This window comes from Gorilla gorilla, chromosome 1, assembly GCF_029281585.2.
Source record: "Gorilla gorilla gorilla isolate KB3781 chromosome 1, NHGRI_mGorGor1-v2.1_pri, whole genome shotgun sequence".
NCBI classification, from domain to species: domain Eukaryota; kingdom Metazoa; phylum Chordata; class Mammalia; order Primates; family Hominidae; genus Gorilla; species Gorilla gorilla.
This window is the reverse complement of record NC_073224.2, coordinates 212,663,306-212,677,766: the sequence shown is the minus strand read 5'-3', so window position 1 is coordinate 212,677,766 and position 14,461 is coordinate 212,663,306. Positions and strand designations below refer to the sequence as shown.

Below are 14,461 nucleotides of genomic sequence, written 5' to 3'. Positions count from 1 at the left end.
TAGAGGTGGGGTTTCACCATGTTGGTCAGGCTGGTCTCGATCTCCTGACCTCGTGATTCACCCACCTCGGCCTCCCAAGTACTGGGATTACAGGTGTGAGCCACTGCGCCCAGCCGATTTTTTAGTTTTTTTGAGACAGAGTCTCACTCTGTCGCTGAGGCTGGAGTGCAGTGGCTCAATCTTGGCTCACTGCAACCTTTGCCTCCTGGGTTCAAGTGATTCTCCTGCCTCAGCCTCCCAAGTAGCTGGGACTACAGGTGCACGCCACCACACCCAGCTAATTTTTGTATTTTTAGTAGAGATGGGGTTTCACTATGTTGGCCAGGCTGGTCTTGAACTCCTGACCTCAGGTGGTCCACCCTCCTCAGCCTCCCAAAGTGCTGGGATTACAGGTGTGAGCCACTGCGCCCAGCCCAAGATACTTTTTTAAATAAAAAATGTAGGCTGGGTGCAGTGGCTCACGCCTGTAAATCCCAACACTTTGGGAGGCTGAGATGAGTGGATGGCAAGTCCAGAAAGAAGTTCAAGACCAGCCTGGGTAACATAAGGAGGCCCTGTTTCTCCAAAAAAAAAAAAATCAGCTAGGTGTGGAGGCACATGCCTATAGTCCCCAGCTACTTGGGAGGCTGAGGCAGTAGGATTGCTTGAGCCCAGGAGGTTGAGGCTGCAGTGAGCCATGATCACACCACTGCACTCCAACTTGGGCAACAGAGTGGGACTGCCTCAAAAAAAAAATAAGTACAAAACAGTAAATTTGTTAGGCTAACATATGAGTGTGGCAAGAGAGAATAGAGAATACTCAGTTCAAGAGAACAATTAGTCACAAAGTCCAAGTGGAAGAGGGATGAGAAATGAGGTTGGTGAGGTAAGTGTGGATGGGCTATTCGTAATGAAGGATATTGTAAGCTACGTGGAAGACGATGGACAATGGAGAGTCATTGAATGGTTTTGACCATAAGAGCAACATGATCAGATTTTTTTTTTGGTTTTTTTTTTGTTTGTTTGTTTGTTTGTTTTTGAGATGGAATTGCTCTGTCACCCAGGCTGGAGTGCAGTGGCACAATCTCGGCTTACTGCAACCTCTGCCTCTCAGGTTCAAGGAATTCTGCCTCAGCCTCCTGAGTAGCTGGGACTACAGGTGTGCACCACCACTCCTGGCTAATTTTTGTATTTTTAGTAGAGACGACGTTTCACCATATTGGCCAGGCTGGTCTTGAACGCCTGACCTTGTGATCCGCCTGCCTCGACCTCCCAAAGTGGTAGGATTACAGGCATGAGCCACCACGCCCGGCCTTTGTTGTTGTTGTTGTTGTTGTTGTTGTTGTTGTTGTTGTTGTTGTTGTTGTTTTTGAGACAGAGTCTTGCTCTGTCACCCAGGCTGGAGTGCAGTGATGCGATCATGGCTCACGATAGCCTTGACCTCCTGGGCTTTGGGTGATCCTCCTACCTCAGCCTCCTGAGTAGCTGGGACTACAGACATGCACCACCATGCCCAGCTAGTTAGAAACAGGGTTTTACCGTGTTGCCCAGGCTGGTTTTGAACCCCTAGGCTCATGTAGTCCACCCACCTTGGCCTCTCAAAGTGCTGGGATTACAGACATGAGCCACCATGCCTGAGCAGAGTTATGCTTTTTAAAAAATTAATGTTGGCTTCAAAATGAAGAATAGATTGCAGGTGTTTAAACTGGAGACAGGCAGAACCAGTTAAGAGGTTATGACAGTGATTCAGGAAGAGGTGATGGGTTACCTGAACTAAAATAACAGTAATTTGGATGGAGAGAAGCCAGTGGATTTGAGAGACATTTAAGAGGTATAATTAGGGCAAGTGCTGTAATCCCAGCACTTTGGGGAGCCAAGGCAGGCGGATTACTTGAGCTCAGGAGTTCAAGACCAGCCTGGCTAACACGGTGAAACCCTGTCTCTACTAAAAATACAAAAATTAGCCAGGGGTGGTGACACACCACTGTGGTCCCAGCTACTTGGGAGCCTGAGGCACAACAATTGCTTGAGCCTGGGGGGACGTGGAGGTTGCAGTGAGCCAAGATTGTGCCACTGCACTCCAGCCTGGGCAACAGAGCGACTCTCCCTCAAAAAATTAAAAATTAAAATAATAAAACAGCCTAGGCAACAGAGTAAGATCCTATCTCAAAAACAAACAAACAAACAAACAATAAAAACAGATGTTGCCAAATTCTTCACCATGGGAGTTGCACCATTTTGTCTTCCCACTGGCAATGCATGAATGTGCCTGTTTCTCCATAACTCATCAGTAGACTGTATGGTTGAGCTTTTGAATTTTTTTTTTATCATTCTAACTAGTGAAAAGTGTCTCAGTATAGTTTTAAGTTACATTTCTCTTATGAATGAAGTTTAATATATATATTCCATATGCTTGAGGGCCATTTTAATATAATTTTTGCCAATTTTGGTGTAACAAAGGAGGGAGAATAAGAATTGATATATGCACCAGCATGGTTTTTGTAAACAGAAGCACAGGATGGATAAGGAGAAACTAATGAAATTGGTCACTCCAGCGGGTGGGAGTTATAAGGTAGAAGGGTAGAGAAAGGTGAGTAACTCTTCTGTGGACCTTTTTGTAGTTTTTACTTTTATTTATTTTATTTTTATTTTGAGACAGAGCCTGTCTCTGTTGCCCAGGCTGGAGTGCAGTGGCATGATCTTGGCTCACTGCAACCTCTGCCTCCTGGGTTCAAGCAATTCATGTGCCTCAACCTCCTGAGTAGCTGGGATGACAGGCATCTGCCACCATGCCCGGCTAATTTTTGTATTTTGAGTAGAGACAAGGTTTCACTATGTTTGCTAGGCTGGTCTCAAATTCCTGGCCTCAAGTGACCTGCCTGCCACAGCCTCCCAAGATGTTGGGATTACAGGTGCGAGCCACTATGCCTGTTTACTTTTAGAACCATGTTGAGACTTTACGTTTTCAAAAAGTAAAATTAAAAAGTGGGATGCCAACTAACTCATGTAATTTGCTTTTTGTATTTTATTTTATTTTATTTTATTTTATTTGAGATGGAGTCTCACTCTGTTGCCCAGGCTGGAGTGCAATGGCATGATCTCGTCTCACCACAACCTCTGCCTCCTGGGTTCAAGTGATTCTCCTGCCTCAGCCTCCCTAGCAGCTGGGATTACAGGTGTGTGCTACCATGCCCGGTGATTTTTGTATTTTTAGTAGAGATGGGGTTTCTCCATGTTGGTCAGGCTGGTCTCGAACTCCCGGCCTCAGGTGATCCGCCCGCCTCAGCCTCCCAAAGTGCTGGGATTACAGGCGTAAGCCACTGCGCCCGGCCTAAAAATTTTTTTTTAAATAAAAAATAGGCTAGGCACGGTGGCTCACTCCTGTAATCCCAGCACTTTGGGAGGCCGAGGCGGGCGGATCACCTGAGGTTGGGAGTTCGAGACCAGCCTGGCCAACATGGTGAAACCCTGTCTCTACTAAAAATACAAAAATTAGCCATGTGAGGTGGTGCACGCCTGTAATCCCAGCTGCTCGGGAGGCTGAGGCAGGAGAATCGCTTGAACCCGGCAGGCAGAGGTTGTGGTGAGCTGAGATCGTGCCATTGTACTCCAGCCTGGGCAACAAGAGTGAAACTCTGTCTTAAAAAAAAAAAAAATTTTTTTTTTAAGTAGAGACAAGGTTTTGCTGTGTTGCCCAGGCTGGTCTCAAACTCCTGGGCTCAAGTGATCCCATCTTGGCCTCCCAAGTACTCCCACAGTGCTGGGATGAGGCGTGAGCCACCATGCCCAGCCAATTTTTAAACATGATACTTTGTATATATTTTCAGTGTAAAGATAAAATGAACTTCAAAGAAATCTTGAGCTCTACTTAGTAGATTTGTCATTTGTAGTAGTATTGCTGTAGCAATTCTATAACTACTTTGTGTATGTTACAGAATTGAATAAAGAAGTCAATGTTGTTGGGAGCCAGAGTTCTCACTGTAGAAGGGAAATTCAAATATGGAATAGGGAAAGACGAGGAAGAACTCTAAGGTACTGGATTGGAATTAGCTTGTTTCAATATAAACTCATGATTTTAAAAACACGTATAGCTTGAGGCCAGGAGTTGGAGACCAGCCTGGGTAACATAGTGAGATCCCTATCTCCACAAATAAAAAATAGCTGGGCATGGTTACACATTTCTGTACTTCTAGCTACTCAGGAGTTTGAGGCAGGGGAATCACTTGAGCCCAGGAGGTCAAGGCTGCAGTGAGCTATGATTGCACCATTACACCCCAGCCTGGGCAACCCCAGCCTTGTCTCTAAAAAAATAAAAATAAACTACATATATAGAAATTTGTATTTATCTATTATTTCCAGCTCTGTCCACGCAAAGGTAATTTAGAAGCAGTAATACCATAGTAATTATGGGTTACTAGTTTCTAAATACCATTCTCTATTAAAAGGAAGCAGGGATCCTTGGAGAAATAACTAATTCTAGTCTTGGGACAGGGCAAAAGTTGATATAGTCTTCAAAAATTTCAGTGTCATAGGAAACAAAAAAGGGCTGAGGAACTGTCTCAGATTAAAAGAAACAGAAAATGACTAATTTTCTTTTTCTTTTTTCTTTTTTTTTTTTTTTTGAGACGGAGTCTCGCTCTGTCAGCCAGGCTGGAGTGCAGTGGCGCGATCTCGGCTCACTGCAACCTCTGCCTCCCAGGTTCACGCCATTCTCCTGCCTCAGCCTACCAAGTAGCTGGGACTACAGGCGCCCGCCACCACGCCCGGCTAATTTTTTGTATTTTTAGTAGAGACGAGGTTTCACCACGTTAGCCAGGATGGTCTTGATCTCCTGACCTCGTGATCTGCCTGCCTCAGCCTCCCAAAGTGTTGGGATTACAGGCGTGAGCCACCGTGCCCGGCCAGTGACTAATTTTCTTAATGACATTAAGAAAACATAAACCAAATGCAGTGTGTGATCCTGGATTGGATTCTGAATGAGGAAAATAAAATGGACATTATTGGACAGTTAGTGAAATTTGAATATGGACTATACATTAGACAACAGTATTGTATCAGTGTTAAATTTTCTGATTTTGATAAATATGCACTGGTTAAATAAAAGAATGACCAATGTTATTAAGAATTATACACTGAAGTAGTTAAGTGTAAGGGGTCCTGAAGTCTACAACTGATTTCTCAAATGGTTCAGAAAAAAAGTACTAAGTACTTTGCACGTGTGTGTGTGTGTGCGTGTGTAGAGAGAGAGAGGAGAGGGAGGGAGAGGGAAAAAGATTATTTAATTTATCAATTAGGTAAAATGTATATATGGGCATTCTTATACTATTCTTGCAAACTTTTTATGTTTGAAATTGTTTCAAAATAGAAAGTTTAAATTGTTCATTAGGAAAATACAAAGGGCTGAGCATAGTGGCTCACACCTGTAATCCTATCACTTTGGAGGCTGAGGTGGGAGGATCACTTGAGCCCAGAGTTGTGACCAGCCTGGGCAACATAACAGGACCTCATCTCTACAAAAAAATACAAAAATTAACCAGGTGTGGTGGTGTGTGCCTGTACTCCCAGCTACTAGGGAGTCTAACATGGGAGGATTGCTTGAGCCTAGGAGGTTGAGGCTGCAGTGAGCCATGATCATACCACTTACTCCAGCCTGGGCAGTGGAAGGAGACACTGTCTTTAAAAAAGAGAGAGAGAGAGAGGGAAAGAAAAAAGAAAAGAAAATACAAAGAACTGGCTGGGGCACAGTGGCTCATGCCTATAACCCCACACTTTGGCAGTCAGGAGAATCATTTGAGGCCAGGAGTTTGAGACCAGCCTGGGCAACACAGCAAGACCCCATCTCCATAAAACATTTTTTAAAAGTAAAAGAAAATACAAAGAACTGTTGTAGTGGCAGCAACCAAGTAAGAGAGCCAGAAGGGAGGTTGAGATTAAACAATTTAAATTTAAATTAATGAGGATTAATTTAAGCCGTTCTAGTATATAAGACCCAATCAGTTTTCCACTTTCCTTGGACATTTTTGCTGAGCATTCCACATCCCTCTTTAGTTACGTGTGCCAGCTCATCTCATGAGTTTTATTGTCACAACTGGAGAAGAACCAAATATCCTGGGATTCCAGCCATGGCCTGCAGTCCTCACTTTTTTGGGGAGTTGCTTGCTTTCATTTTGTATGTATTACCAGGGATCTCCCAAGATCACCTTGGAAGTTGTGATCACACTTTGATTCCTGCTATTTCATTCACTTGTGGGATTTCTTGGCACAGTATTAGACACATGGTAGAGAGAAGAAGAAAGGAATCTCACTTTACAAATCAGAGTAAAACTCAGCATTTCTAAGGTCAGATAAGTGGTAGAAATAAGATTTAAAAGATTTATATCAGGCTTATCTGGCTACAGAGTTCATATCCTTTCCACCTCAACCATATGTCTGTTTTAAAAATGGCTTAATAGATAGTTCCTGGCTTGGTGGATTTATTCTCTTGCCTTATTAGTTTTCTTCATATTATCCTTAAACAATTGCAAACATTATGTATCTATCTCACCTTTACAATCTGGCCTGCTTGCTTTTTCCATTTTGTTTCTTATATTATTTTAGCATACATTCAAATTATGAATTTATGGAAACAAGTCATATGAAACTAGATTGATTTCCTTTGTGAATAGCTTTGGTAGACCAGAGCAGTTCCATGGGCATAGTGTAACCTTATTCTAACAAAGACTTGTCAGAGCTTTTTAAGGTAATACCGTTTTAGAGAAGTAAACTAGATACCAAGTTCATTAAACAGTCATGTTTAAAGAAAAAGATGCCAGCCTGGCCAACATGGTGAAACCCCTTCTCTACTAAAAATACGAAAAATTAGCCAAGCATGATGGCAGGCACCTGTAATCCCAGCACTTGGGAGGCTGAGGCAGGAGAATTGCTTGAACCCAGGAGGCGGAGGTTGCAGTGAGCGGAGATTGCACCACTGCACTCTAACCTGGGCGACAGAGTGAGACTCTGTCTCAAAAAAAAAAAAAAAGAAAGAAAAAGATGGAGCGGGGATCTGACTTTGTGAGATATTTCCTTTTGTGAGGACTGTCCTTTAAATCCAGATCAGCAATTTGTGGCCAGTGGGCCAAATCCAGAATGTCGCCTGTTTGCTTGTTTGTTATTTTATTTAATTGAGTGGTTTTGACTATTCACAAACTATATTCACAAAGTTTTGCAACCATCCCTGCTATCTAATTCCAGGACGTTTTCATCACCCCAAAAAGGAACCTCTTACCCATCTTAGCAGTCACTTCCTTCTCCCATACTGGCCCTACCCCAGAAACCACTGATCTATTTTCTGTTGCAATGGATTTTCCTATTCTGAACATTTCACGTAAATGAAATTATGAAGTGTGTGGCTTTCTTTTAAGATTCATCTATGTTATAGTATGAATCTGTACTTCTCTTTTTTGCGGCCAAATAGCATTCCATCATTTGGATGTACCACATTCTGTCTATCCATTCATCAGTTGGTGGAACATGTGGTTGTTTCTATTTTTTGGCTATTATAAATAATGCTGCTATGAACATTCATGTACAAGTTTTTGTGTGGACATGTTTTCTTCACTTTTCTTGGTATATACCGAAGGGTGGAATTGCTGGGTCATATGGTAACTCAGTGTTTAACTTTTTTGAGGAACTGCCAAACTGTTTTCCAAAGTGGTACCACCATTTTACATTCCCACCAGAAATGTGTGAGGGTTCCAATTTGTCTGCATCCTTGCCAACACTTCTTATTATCAGTATTTTTTATTATAGGCCAGGCACGGTGACTTATGTCTATAATCCCACACTTTGGGAGGCTGAAGCAGGCAGATCACAAGGTCAGGAGATTGAGACCATGCTGGCTAACACAGTGAAACCCCATCTCTACTAAAAATACAAAACTTAGCCAGGTGTGGTGGCACACACCTGTAATCCCAGCTACTTGGGAGGCTGAGGCAGGAGAATTGCTTGAACCCAGGAGGAGGAGGTTGCAGTGAGCCGAGATTGCACCACTGCACTCCAGCCTGGGTGACAGAGCAAGACTTCGTCTCGAAAAAAAAAAAGAAAAGAAAAAAAAATTTTTTTTTTGATTATAGCCCTCCTGGTGGGTGTGAAATGGTATCTCATTGTGGTTTTGATTTTCATTTCCCTAATGACTAATGATGTTGAGCATGTTTTCATGTGCTTGTTGTCATATTTGTGTATTTTCTTTGGAGAAATGTCTATTCAGATGCTTCACTCATTTTTTAATTGGGTTGCCCTTTTTTATTGTTGAGTTATAAGATATGTATGATTTGAAATTTTGTTTCTTTTCCTTTGTGTGTTGTCTTTTCATTTTTAAATGGTGACTTTGCATAAAAGTTTTAATTTTAATGAAATTCAATTTATGTTTTATCTTTTTTTTTTTAATTGATATGGGATCTGTCTCTGTAACCCTCACTGGAGTGCAGTGGCACAGTCATGGCTTACTGCAGCCTTACCCTCCCAGGCTCAAGCAATCCTCCCATCTCAGCCTCTTGAGTAGCTGGGACTGCAGGCACACACCACCATGCCCAACTAAACTTTTTTTCTTTTGTTGCTGGTGCTTTTGGTGTTGTGTCTTAAAAAACATTGCCTAATCCAAGGTCGTGAATATATACACCTGTGTTTTCTTCTAAGAGTTTTGTAGTTTTAGATTTTATATGTAGGTCTTTGATCCATTTGAATTAATTTTTATGTATGGTGTGAGGTAAGGATCCAACTTCATTCTTTTACATGTGGACATCCACTTGTCCTGGCACCATGTGCTAAAAAGACTATTCTTTCCTTCTACTTAATTGCTTGACACTCTTTTTTTTTTAAGAGACGGAGTCTGGCTATGTTGCACAGGCTGGTCTCAAACTCTTAGTCTCAAGTGATCTTCCTGTCTTAGTCTCCCAAATAGCTGGGATTATAGGTGCAAGCCCCTGTTCCCAGCCTGTCTTGATACTCTTATCAGAAATCAATTGACTGTAAATTTAAGGATGTATTTATGAACTCTCAACTCTAGTCCATTGATCTAAATGTCTATTCTTATGCCAGTACCACACTGTTTTGATTACTGTAGCACTGTAGTAAGTTATAAAATTGGGAAGTACGAGTCTTTCAACTTTGTTCATTTTTCAAGATTGTTTTGTCTATTCTGGGTCTCTGGTATTTCCATATGAGCTTTATTTTATTTTAATTTGAAAAAATTTTTTTGAGACAGAGTCTCACTCTGTTGCCCAGGCTGGAGTGCAGTGGCATGATCTTGGCTCACCCCAACCTCCACTTCCTGGTTTCAAGTGATTCTCCTGCCTCAGCCTCCTGTGTAGCTGGGATTACAGGCATGCATGATGACACCCGGCTAATTTTTTTTGTGTTTTAGTAGAGATGGGGTTTCACCATGTTGGCCAGGCTGGTCTCAAACCCCTGACCTCAAATGATCAGCCCAACTCAGCCTCCCAAAGTGCTGGGATTACAGGCGTGAGCCACCACACCTGGCCCATATGAGCTTTAAATTCAAATTTATTGCCACCTGTTTTTATAAGTAAAGTTTTATGGGAACACAGCATACTCACTTATGTATTGCTTATGTTTGCTCTAGTGATTCAATGGTAGAATTGAGTAATAGTGATATAGACCATATGGCCTGCAAGACCTAAAATATTTACTATCTGAGCCTTTACAGAAAAGATTGCTGACCTCTGCTTTAGATGATGGAGTAAACTCATGCTTTGAAGTACCAGAGGGCAGAACTAGGAACTATTCATTAATTCAGTCATATTTTCAAGCAAATATTGAATGCCTACTATATGACAGAAATGTTCTAGACACTGGGAAAATAATATAGCAGTGAATAAGACCAACACAATTCCTGGCCCCATGAAGCTTCTTGCCATGACCTGTAAAACACCCTTAGGATCTGGCCTCTGCTCACCTCCCTGAGCCCATCTTGCTCATCTTACTCTGTCCCTTTCATCACTATGCTCTAACCACATTGGCTTTCATTCTGTTTCTTTGGCATTATCAGGCCTGTTATTTTTATACTCATTATTCCATATGCCTGAAATGCTTTTCCTTCACATCTTTGTGTAACTTGCTACTTCTCAGCATTCAGATTTCACCTCAAATATTAATTCCTCAGAGCGGCTTTCCCTGACCACTATATCTAAAGTATATCCAGGCCAGGTGTGGTGGCTCATGCCTGTAATCCCAGCACTTTGGGAGGCCAAGGCCAACATGGCAAAACCCCGTCTCAACTAAAAATACAAAAATTAGCCAGGCGCAGTGATGCGTGCCTCTAACCCCAGCTACTTGAGAGACTGAGGCAGAGAATTACTTGAACCTGGGAGGTGGACGTTGCAGTGAGCTGAGATTGCGCCACTGCACTCCAGACTGGGTGACACAGTAATACACTGTCTCAAAAAATAAAAATAAATAACGTATATGCATCACACTTAGTACCATCTGAATTCATCTTACTGATTTATATGTTTGCTTATTTTCTCTCTTACCCTACTAGAGTTCTCTTAATTGCCACAACAACCTTTGCATGTGTAAGAATGCCTAGTATATAATAGGTGCTTGAATAATTGTTAAAAGATTGAATTAAGGCTGGACACAGTGGCTCACGCATGTAATCCCAGCACTTTGAGAGGCTGAGACAGGCAGATCACTTGAGCCCAGGAGTTCGAAACCAGCCAGCCTGGTCAACATGGCAAAACCCCATCTCTACAAAAAATACAAAAATTAACCAGGTGTGGTGGCACGCATCTCTAGTCCCAGCTGCTCAGGAGGCTGGGGTGGGAGGATCGCTGGAGCCCGACCAGAAATATAATCACTCCTTTTCATGATTTTTAGGAGGATTTTTCTTTCTCCAATATAGTTCACATTGGGCTGTGCTTACATTTTTTGTTTCTTCGGATTTTTTTGTTTTTGTTTTTGTGAGACAGAGCCTTGCTCTGTTGCCCAGGCTGGAGTGCAGTGACGTGATCATGGCTCACTGTAGCCTCCACCTCCCGGATTCAAGTGATCCTCCCACCTTAGCCTCCCCAGTAGCTGGGACTACAGGTGCACGCCACCACACCTGGCTAATTTTTTAAATTTTTGTAGAGCTAGCATCTCACTATGTTGTCCAGACTAGTCTCCAACTCCTGGGCTCAAGCAATCCTCCTGCCTAGCCTCCCAAAGTGATGAGATTACTGGTGTGAGCCACCATGCCCAGCCTGTGCTGTAAGTCTTGAACTCTCTTGGTGCAATGGAAAAGACATGTTTGGATTTTATTTCTGATTCTGCCACTCAGCTATCAAAGTAACCACTCAAAGTGCTTTACAAATACTGTTCATTTCCCACAACAACTCTATGAGGCTATCTACAATTATTATCTTTTTTACTGATGTAGAGCCTGAGACACAGAGAGGTTAAAGAATTTGCTCAAGGAAATACAGCTTGTACACATAAAATGATATTTGTTGTATTTTATGGACAACTTAATGGATTTTCAAGGGTAATTATGTGAAGTACTTAGGACAGGGCCTGACACATAGTAAGCTAAGTTTACCTATTCTTATAATTATTACTACTCCATATAAGTAATTCTTAGGCACACTAAAATTTGAGAAAACATTGAGCTGGATTAAAGAAGGAACAAAAGAAAAGATTTTATGGAAATGTCTGGATATTCAAATCATTCTGACTTTAAGACAACATATCATTAAGTCAATGGAGAGTGAGTGAGGAATTTTTTTAAAGTTTTATTTGCTGTCAGAACTTACTCCATTCTGTTAAAATATTGCACCTACATAACCTTAATACATGGTAATAAGTATGTGTATTGTGAAGCTTAAATAAATTGACAAAAGTGAAAGCTTAGCATCTACCCTGGCATTTAGTAAGTGTTCTATTAATTTTGCTGGATTTTAATCTAAATCTTGCTTGTTCAGACTCATTCATGCTGTTTTTTAAGAAGTTAGAGAGAAGCACTTGGCTGTCTGCTTCCTGTCTTTCCTAGTTGGCATTTTTTGTGGAGGCTTCATTAAATATCTGTAACTTTCATGCTCTTTGACATTGACCCTTTAGGTTGAGCCTCATTACACAAGGGTTTAGGCCTGAAGTCAGCAGGTACGTTAAATGTGTATATGATGAATCTCACTGGGTTGTAGTTAAGAGAGGGTCCTTATGTGTAGCTACACAAACTGGATCACAGGCTTTGCCTGAAAGTCAGAAAATGTTCTCAAAGATCCTTTAAGCCTCTTCCTAAAGCCTGACATTCCTATCTTTTTCTGGGTTTGTTTGGTATCTCTCTCCTTTTTCTTTTTCTTATTTTTATTTTTTTTTTTGAGACAGAGTCTCTCTCTCTTTTTTTTTCAAATCCCCAAGATAAAGACTCTGACCTAATTTACCTTACTGCACCAGGCTCTACCTATTTGAATTAAGCTCTGGAAGATCCAAGGAGTTTTTTATACTCCTGTACCCCCAGCATCTGAACAGTACCTGGCATGCAGTAGGTGCTTGATGAATAATTCGCCGTGTGAGGCTGGGCGCGGTGGCTCACGCCTGTAATCCTAGCACTTTGGGAGGCCGAGGCGGGCGGATCATGAGGTCAGGAGATCGAGACCATCCTGGCTAACACGGTGAAACCCCTGTCTCTACTAAAAATACAAAAAATTAGCCTGGCGTGTTGGCGGGTGCCTGTAGTCTCAGCCACTCAGGAGGCTGAGGCAGGAGAATGGCATGAACCCGGGAGGCGGAGGTTGCAGTGAGCTGAGATCGTGCCACTGCACTCCAGCCTCTGTCTCAAAAAAAAAAAAAAAATGCTGGGTGAATAAAAGATTAGCCTTCTAGTTAATTGGCTGTCCTTGGATTGAATGTTTCCTGGCAAATTTTCTGTGACTGAGAGGGTGTCCCTTGAAGGTACTGTTTCAGACATATCTCTTTTTCTGTTTTTGTTTTGTTTTGTTTGAGACACGGTCTGGCTCTGTCGCCCAGGCTGGAGTGCAGTGGTGCGATCTCAGCTCACTCCAACCTCCACCTCCCAGGCTCAAGTCATCCTCCCAACCTCAGCCTCCCGAGTAGCTTGGACTACAGGCACATGCCACCACACCCAACTAATTTTTGTATTTTTTGTAGAGATGAGGTTTCGCCATGTTGCCCAGGTTGATTACAACTCCTGAGCTCAAGCAATCTGCCCAAAGCAGATTGGGCAGCCTCCCAAAGCACTAGGATTACAGGTGTGAGCCTCTGTGCCTGGCTGACATACTCCTTCTAATGGTAAAAGCAGAAATGTGTTTGGATCTCACTTTTACTGCTTTCTACTGTCTGAACTTCAGTTTACTTTTCTGCAAAACGGGATCAATGAAACTTGTCCTTTATGGCTCAGAAGTGCCCAGTATCAAGTGAGATCATGAATATGAAAGTACTTTATATATTGTAAGACACTAGTCAGTTTAAGTCCACTTTGGCCACTCACATGCACTTGGAAAATATTGAAAATGGAAAGACTGGTTTACCTGTTCAGTTCCACTTCTTGGTGTTGAGTTCCCCAGGAGAACCCCTAACCAACTCTCTTCCTGTCTCTTCATTTGCTCCCCCAGGGTCACTCAGGATGTGTCAACTGTCTGGAGTGGAATGAGAAAGGAGAGTAAGTATGAGCTAGAGCACCTGAAGGGTGCTGGGGAAGGAAGTAAGGAGGGTGGAACAGGAAGGCTCCTCCTGAGAGGATCCAAGGAAAAGAGTGGACCCAAATGAAAAGAGACTGCTGCTGTCTGCCGTTCTTCAGCTTAGCCCATAATTTTCAACACAATTAAACAATCTCAGACAGATGGAAAGTTGGATGACCATCCAAACCCTGTTTTGTTTTGTTTTGTTTTAGAGACAGAGTCTCATTCTGTCACCCAGGCTGGAGTGCAATGGCGTGATCTTGGCTCACTGCAACCTCCACCTTTCAGGTTCAAGCGATTCTCCTTAATCAGCCTCCCAAGTAACTGGGACTACAGGCACGCGCCACCATGCCTGGCTAATTTTTTTGTATTTTTAGTAGAGACGGGGTTTTGCCATGTTGCCCAGGCTGGTCTCAAACTCCTGAGCTCAGGCAATCCACCCGCCTCAGCCTCCCAAAGTGCTAGGATTACAGGCATGAACTACCGCGCCCGGCCCAAAACCCCGTTTTTTTAATAAGCCAATGTGTTTAAGAATAATAGAAATTTCTTGGCCGGGCGTAGTGGCTCACGCCTGTAATCCTAGCACTTTGGGAGGCCGAGGCGGGTGGATCACGAGGTCAGGAGATTGAGACCATCCTGCCTAACACAGTGAAACCCCGTCTCTACAAAAAAACAAAAAATTAGCCGGGTGTGGTGGCGGGCGCCTGTAGTCCCAGCTACTCAGGAGGCTGAGGCAGGAGAATGGCGTGAACCTGGGAGGCGGAGCTTGCAGTGAGCTGAGATCACGCCACTGCACTTCCAGCCTG

At 42.7% G+C, this 14,461-nt stretch overlaps 1 protein-coding gene across 3 annotated transcripts in view; it reads left to right on the top strand.

Moving 5' to 3' along the window:
* WDTC1 (WD and tetratricopeptide repeats 1) overlaps positions 1-14,461 on the top strand; it is a 72,047-nt gene that overhangs the window by 33,859 nt on the left and 23,727 nt on the right. For all 3 annotated transcript variants that reach the window (XM_055389129.2, XM_055389128.2, XM_055389133.2), the window contains exon 4: positions 13,590-13,636. In XM_055389129.2, coding sequence (XP_055245104.1) covers positions 13,590-13,636 — 47 coding nt within the window. The remainder of the gene's footprint in view (positions 1-13,589; positions 13,637-14,461) is intronic.